Genomic DNA, 7,419 nt, shown 5'->3' with positions numbered 1-7,419 from the left:
GACTATTTCTGCTACACTGTAAAAAATGACTGTGAAATTTACATAAAAACTATGTAAAATCCCTACAGAAAAGTATTGTAAACTCAAAAACATATATTTTTTGTTTAAAGTACAGTGAATTTTTGGAAACTATTAAACAGAATGTTTTTGTTATATTTACAACAACAATATGTGATTACAATCAAATTTATTTGTTAAAACTACAAATATTGGTAACAAAAACAGAGAAATACTGTAATACTCATAACAAAACAATTTAGTTAATTTCACATGCAAATATTGTAAAAACTATAGTTTTAGTCAGTTGTTTTAAAAAATACAAATATATGTAAGTCACTTTACAAGTTTATGCTGTAATTTTAACATGATTGATAAAATGATGCAAATTGACGTAGGCCTATTTAAAATGTTTTCACAAAAAAGTTTTATTGTGAACCTGAGAGGTTACCTATCTATTTAAATATAAAAAATATACAATTTTAATAACATTGCATTTATAATTTAGGCTATTTGTAGCATATTGTAGAGTGTGTGTATAAGACATTCAAATTATTGATATATGCAAAGTAACACTGTTCAGTCCTAATCCTTGTATGCTTTATGTTTCTTTTAGTCTTTATCATTATCATTTTCACAGGCTAAACAACCTAACAGTGCCACCTCTAACCACTTGTACTTTTACTCTCTCATTGTGCACTGAGTCCTCCTAATTTTGAAATTTAAAAGTGCGCAGCTGAAGTTCGTCTCTGATTGGATAATGACGTGAGGGCGGGAGAAGCGCGAACCATTAGCCGTTAGCGTCACTAAGGAGCCAGTGTGCAGTCTGCAGAGCAGAGAACGGAGCAGAAATCTTCGGACCACTTCATTTTAAAAGATTTTAGGACAAATCTACAAGTTTTTTGGAGGGTCTGTGGCTGTTCAATTGGAAGGTAAGCTTCATATTTAGGCTACTCTTTTTTCGAGACCAGACGAAAATGTGTGCTGAAAGCTAGCTAGCTAGCACCAGTCCATATTTAAGACCAGTAACGTTAGCTCAATGTGTGATAACTTAATTCAGCTGAAAAGCACAGGCAAACATTTGAAATCCTAAAAATGATCACCTGCGTCTTTTGTAAAAGCAAATTTGTTACATTAAGAGGCTATGTACTGCATTGCAGAGTACATAGGAATGAGCCTCATTGTCTTTTCAAATGTGCTGGCGCCAACTGTAGTCAAACATTTACCACTTACTCAGCTTTCAAGGGCCATTTTTATCGTGTGCACAATGCACCTGCACCGCAAGCTGCTCCTAAAGCTGTTGTTGCGGATTTAAAATGCGCAGTTTCATTATGTGCCCGCAATTTACACACGGTGAAAGAGCTAGTGTCTCACTTAAATGATCATTTTGGAGAGGGCAGGTCTGTGTCATGTCCAGTAAGTGGTTGTAAGCATGTGTTTACAAAAAAGTCATCATTTACTTCTCACATGTGTAGGAAGCATAAAGCATGCTCCCCTGATGGTATTGATGACATGTACAAGGAAACTCGCCTTCAGCCCCCAAATGTCATTGCCAGTACAGATGATTCAGAAAGCACACATGAAGCCATGCCAACAGCTAGTGCAGCCAGTGATATGCCAGAGAATGATAGTCAGTCTTATCTCAGAAACATGTGTCTCTTTTACCTTAAACTGCAAGGACAGCTGCTTATTCCTGCCTCTACTATACAGACTATTGTTGAGGAGATGCAAAATGTGCACGAGTTAGGTCAAGCCTACACAATAACTAAAGTAAGTTCTTTATTAAAAAATGATATGAGCCTATCAGATGAAGCAGTCACTAAAATATGTGACTGCATTAAAGAGTCAGATTTGTTCTCTGCCTGTCATCAGGGACAATTAAGAACAACATACACCAGAAATCAGACATTCACAAAAATGTTTAAGTACACGGAACCCCAAAAAGTGCTATTGGGAATGGATGAAAACATGACACAAAAATTTGCGTACTACATACCAGTGGCAGAAACTCTGAAGAGCTTTTTGCACTCCCAGTTATGGAGGAATGCACAGCCACAACAGTTTGGAGATCCTGATGTAGAGGTTTTTACGGATTTATATGATGGAAAAATTTTCAAATGTCACCAGTTCTTTAATGAAAACCCTGAAAGCCTCAAACTGATTTTGTATCAAGATTCATTTGAAATTGTGAATCCCCTGGGTTCTGCTAAAAAGACACACAAAGTTCTTGCAGTTTATCTTTCATTAGCAAATTTACCCATTCATTTGCGTTCAAATACTGATAATATGTTTTTAGTCTTGTTGTGTGTTGAGAATGACTTAAAGCGTTTTGGAATAGCCAAAGTTTTCTCAGAGTTGTTGGCAGATCTGAAATCCTTGGAGACAGATGGAATAAATGTAGATGGAAAAACAGTAAAAGGGGGTCTCTACTGCATTGCTGGGGATAACCTTGGTTCTCATTGCATAGGTGGGTTTACAGAGAACTTCAGCCGCTCTCAATATTTTTGCAGGTACTGTGACATCACGAGAAGTGAGTTTGAGGCTGATCCAAATGCCTGTGGTCCTCCACGCACCCCAGAGACGTATGACACAGCTGTTGCTGATCTCCAGGCTGAAAACATCCAAGACGTCAGAGGAATAAAGGTAAACTCTATCTTTAATACCCTTGAGTCTTTTCACGTATCCCAACCTGGTCTCCCGCCTTGTTTAGGTCATGACCTCTTTGAAGGAGTCTTGTCATATGATCTAGCACTGTACTTGAAGAACATTATAAAAATGAAAAAATGGTTCACATACTCACTCTTAAACAGGCGCATCAAACAGTTTAAGTACAAAGGATCTGAAGCACTCACAAAGCCATGTGCTGTCAAACCTGACGGAGCCAAGTTATCAGGGCAAGCCATTCAAAACTGGAACCTTCTGAGATTGCTACCAGTTTTGATTGGTGACAAAGTGCAAAATCATGAGGATGAAGTATGGCAGTTAGCTCTCCAGCTAAAAGACATTGTGGATCTTATTTGTGCTCAGAACATTTCCTTGTCCCAGATAGCATATCTTGACATTTTGATCCAAGAATATTTGGAGTTGAGAAAGATGATGTTTCCTGAAATTCAACTCAAACCCAAGCACCACTATTTGCGCCATTATTCAGCACTGTCGTTGAAATTTGGTCCATTGAGGAGATTATGGACGCTTAGGTTTGAAAGTAAACACAGTTATTTTAAAAGATGTGCCAGACACTTGAAAAACTTCAAAAATATTTGTCAAACATTGTCAGAGCGTCATCAGATGTATCAGGCATATCTTTTAGCTGGGCAAGAATGCAGTAAACTACTGCAAGTGAAGGACAGCTGTGCGTTTTATCCCAACCTCTACAGTGACGCTATTAAACATGCAGTCAGGGAGTTAGCCTTTTCAGAAAGCAATACCACAGTTGCCACAGATATTCAGTACAAGGGCACTGCATATAAAAAAGGACAGTTTCTTGTGTACAGAAATGATGAGTATATGGAGTTTGGTGAACTTCTACTCATCTTGATTCAAAATGACACATCTGTGTATGTTTTGATGGATATCCACAAAGGCATCTTCCTCTCAGAATACCATCTGTATTCTGTGACAAAGGACAGTCTTGGGTTACAATGTATCAACATTAATGACCTGCCTGATTTCTATCCTTTGGTATCATATATTCTTAATGGATTCCAAGTCATTCCACTAAAACACAGTATTGTGGCAAAATAAAGTCCAATTAAAGCTGTTAATTGGACTGTTAGTTTGACATTAATATAAGTGTTACCTGATGCATGTCCCTGTTCTGTTAAGTGTATGTACTGTATATTTTTTCTGTTCTGCATTTCTTCTTCAGTGTAAATATGAGTGACTCAGGGCGAACCTTCCTAGATGTCGCCATCATGGAAGCCCTACCAGAACTTCAAGTAGTAAACAAAAACATCCTGGAAGAGCACTTGCAGTCCATTGGAGTCGAGACGTATGATGATCTACGCTTCGTAACGGAGGCTGATTTGATGACAGTATTAAGACCTGTACAAGCCAGAAAGCTTCTTTCTGTTTGGAAACAGAAATGTAAGTAAAAACACCACAACACACAGCTATTCAACAGCAAAAGCAGACATGGACATTGTGTAATATTGTACAATGTGAATCATAATCTTATTTTTTTGTCATTTAAAGACCAAACTCCCGAGAACAGCTCACTATCATCTGTGGAAGCCTCACCTACCCAACTGCTGTCATCGCTCTCTGTTTCACCCCAAAGTTCATCGTCAACCTCCTCCAGCAGCCTAGGACTTGACACACAGTGGGAAGACAACTTTGAAATTCCATGGAGTAAATTTCCTGAGGAAGTGATGGATTCTTTGGAGAGGGGAAAAAGGCCAGGCCCAAAACTGAGGAGGCAAATGGTCCGGATTGTTGTGACTGAGATGATGGAAAAATGCCCCCATGTAGGTAAAAAGCATTCAACTGATGTTGCAAAGCAAATGGTGGCAAAATATCCCAATTCTCTGCAAGATGTAATAGAGGGCGATATTGTTGGAACAGGCTACCATTCCCTTGTAAAACAGCTGCAAAACAGAATCGAAAATGTGAGGCGCACTTCAACACCCAAAATAAGAAAAAGAAAACATCAGGCTGATGACTCAGACCACACAGATGAGATCCCATTAGAAGAGAGAGCAGCAATGCAGGACACTTACGGATGCATTAAATGGAATGTGAAATTTCTGCCCCGTGAAGAAACTCAAGAGAGCCAGCACCAAAAGAAGGAAAAACTCAAGGAGATGTTCCAACAATCTGATGCCAATCCAGAGGAGGTAAAATGTCTAATGAAGTCCACTTTTTACACACAGCGTCAACATGTCAACCAGGGAAAAAGTATCAAAAGCCTTCGAGAGGAGTGGCCATTTTGGTTTGACGAACTTGGCATGTCGGTCCACTTCAAGGAACTCACTGGGATTGACCTCAAAGAGACATTCACGCGAAATTTGGATTTGAAGGGAAAAAGGCTTCTCAACTACATGACCACAGTTTATGTCACCAAGAGTAATAAGTTCCTTCAGACTTATGCAAGGCTTCAGAGGATGCGGGGACAGCAGAGTGGCTGCTCAGATGATGTGAAAGAGATGGTCCTGCTTCTGCTCAGCTACTTTGATGAGAAGGAGGAGTCCATGTTCTTCCATGTAGAAGATACCTGTCTGGCAGAAGAGGTCCAACTGGAGCAAGTGCCTCTGACACCTGCTGTTATTGTCTGTGGTAAGTCTGTTTCATATCTCTTTTTTTTAATTGCACTGTTTATAGAATCTGTCATGTGAGTGCAGCGCTTATTAATATAACCTGTTAAATAATTTGTTCATAGGACAGTCCTGCTATTCCTCAACAAGGTACATGCTGAGTCTGGATCGGAACCTCATCAACACAAACATCTCCTCCTTCATTTCTGCATTGTGCCTCATGTTCGGGAGCTACTTCTGTTTCAACATCCATTATCCATCTGAGCTGGCTTCAACTCTGGAGTTTCTTCAAAGGTGAGTAAACATGGCATGGCATTTCTCAGACCTGTACTTTAATTAAGCCTAAAATGGCTAAGCTACACAAAAACTGCCTTAATAGTTCCTAGGGCCAAAAACTGCCCCATTGAAACCCATTAAAACCACTATTTTTGATCCCACGTTTATCTTGACAAAAACTAATGCATTCCTTTATGTTAAGATTTCGGTTTGGACCACAGGCTTTCAATTTGTAGTTTTTATATTTGTCCATCAGGTGGCACCACTTTTACCCATTCAAAGCATGCCGCAAAGTTTCACACTTTTTATTGTTTTCTGGAAGAAAAGTGTGTGTGCTATTGATGTCGGATAATGTTGTGTATGTGTACTCACTAAATGCATTTAATGGAAATTATTTAGTTTTTTTTGTATAAAAACAGCATTATGTAGAGTTATGTAAACATACTGGCATTGAAAGGGTTAAAAAGCTAAAAATATAATTAATATTTGATATGTATATTTCAGACTCTAAAAGAGTGACATGTTTAAAGTAGAAAAAAATATCAAAATATACTATTTTTATAGCAGTTCATGGGAACAAGCCACGTTTTGGCTTTAAAAACATCCACGAAGTAAATAAGTTAAGAACACATGAAGTTTTTTTTTTTAACTGATCAATTAAAATGCTTAATATGCTTTTATTCTACAGGTGTTTTTTCTCGATAAACCCAGAAAAAGGAACTAAGGTGGAGAATAAAAACTCGAAGCGTCGTCTCAATCTGAACCCTCGAGTCCTCACCCTGATCCAGGACCTCTCCGATCACGAGTGGCGTTAAGCCTAAATATGGACTCCTTCTGTGCACTCTGACTGTTTGTTTGAGAAGAGGTACTGTTACTTTTCGCTTTGTTCAATCCACAATGTGTATTATGGTAATTAAGGCACAACGTAATTTTTGTTATTTTGCAAAAATACCTTAACAAACGTGCATTCTTATTTTGAGGGGGTACGCCTCTCCACAGATCTGACCTGTAACTTGGCCTGTTGGCATCACGTGATTGTCTCCATGGAGATAGATAAGTTTTATGCCATACTGTGGAACATTCAGAATGTAAACAAAATTTTGATTGAATTGGGTTGTTGTTGTGTGCCTGACACTTAAACTTTGTTTGTTAAAGTTTGTTAAAAATGTCCAGATTTAAAGAGGCTAATCTTCTGGAGTATCTCAACTTGGATTCAGTCATAGTTCAAGAACCATTATATGTAGCTTCTTTGCATGTTGTATCTGTTGAAAAAAATGCATCCAGTTGTTTACAACTATTATTGCTGTTAAATAAATTTCCCAAAAGTGATATTTTTCTCTCGTCTTTTCTCAAGATGTATTTTTGCAGGTTTATACGTAAATTTTACATTATAACTTGATTATTAAAACATAAAAACACAGCATATTTTGAAGAGATTTTATATATAATATACAGAACCATTCCATTTAAAATGCAGAGTTTTACTGTTGTTCTACCGGTTTAAATTAGTTTTTGTTTGATATTTCCCTGTTAATTTTATCATTTATTGATGCACAATTAGCAGTTATTACATGTAAAAAATACAGGAAATGGTCTATTTATATACAACACCGTTATGTGAAATTAACAAAAAAAAAATTGTAGACTTAACAGTTTTTTAATGTGATTCAGCCGTGATTTCATTCACTGTAAATCAATTTACATATTTCGTCTGTAAAGTTGTCTACTGTGCTGCTGTATTTTTTACAGGAATTCTCTGGTAACCACAGCTGCCAGCGTTTTCCTGTAAAAACAACAGTTTTTTTTTTACAGTGTACTGAAGCAAAGAGTGGAAAAGTAGTTAACGACTGATGAGGTTTATCTGACCCAAATGTTGAATTTATAACCATGGGAG

General features: G+C 37.5%; 1 protein-coding gene across 1 annotated transcript; it reads left to right on the top strand.

Annotated features, from left to right (window-relative positions):
• The first annotated feature begins 293 nt into the window (after positions 1–293).
• Positions 294–6,854, top strand: LOC121899834. Its single transcript, XM_042415546.1, has 6 exons — positions 294–929; positions 2,508–2,640; positions 3,866–4,083; positions 4,192–5,271; positions 5,375–5,543; positions 6,214–6,854. The coding sequence occupies exons 3-6, from the start codon at positions 3,873–3,875 to the stop codon at positions 6,338–6,340; spliced, it is 1,587 nt and encodes a 528-aa protein (XP_042271480.1). The 5' UTR covers positions 294–929; positions 2,508–2,640; positions 3,866–3,872; the 3' UTR covers positions 6,341–6,854.
• The last annotated feature ends 565 nt before the right edge of the window (positions 6,855–7,419 follow it).

This window comes from Thunnus maccoyii, chromosome 7, assembly GCF_910596095.1.
Source record: "Thunnus maccoyii chromosome 7, fThuMac1.1, whole genome shotgun sequence".
Lineage (NCBI taxonomy): Eukaryota > Metazoa > Chordata > Actinopteri > Scombriformes > Scombridae > Thunnus > Thunnus maccoyii.
Note: the sequence above shows the minus strand (reverse complement) of the source record. Positions and strands in the feature narration are given on the sequence as shown.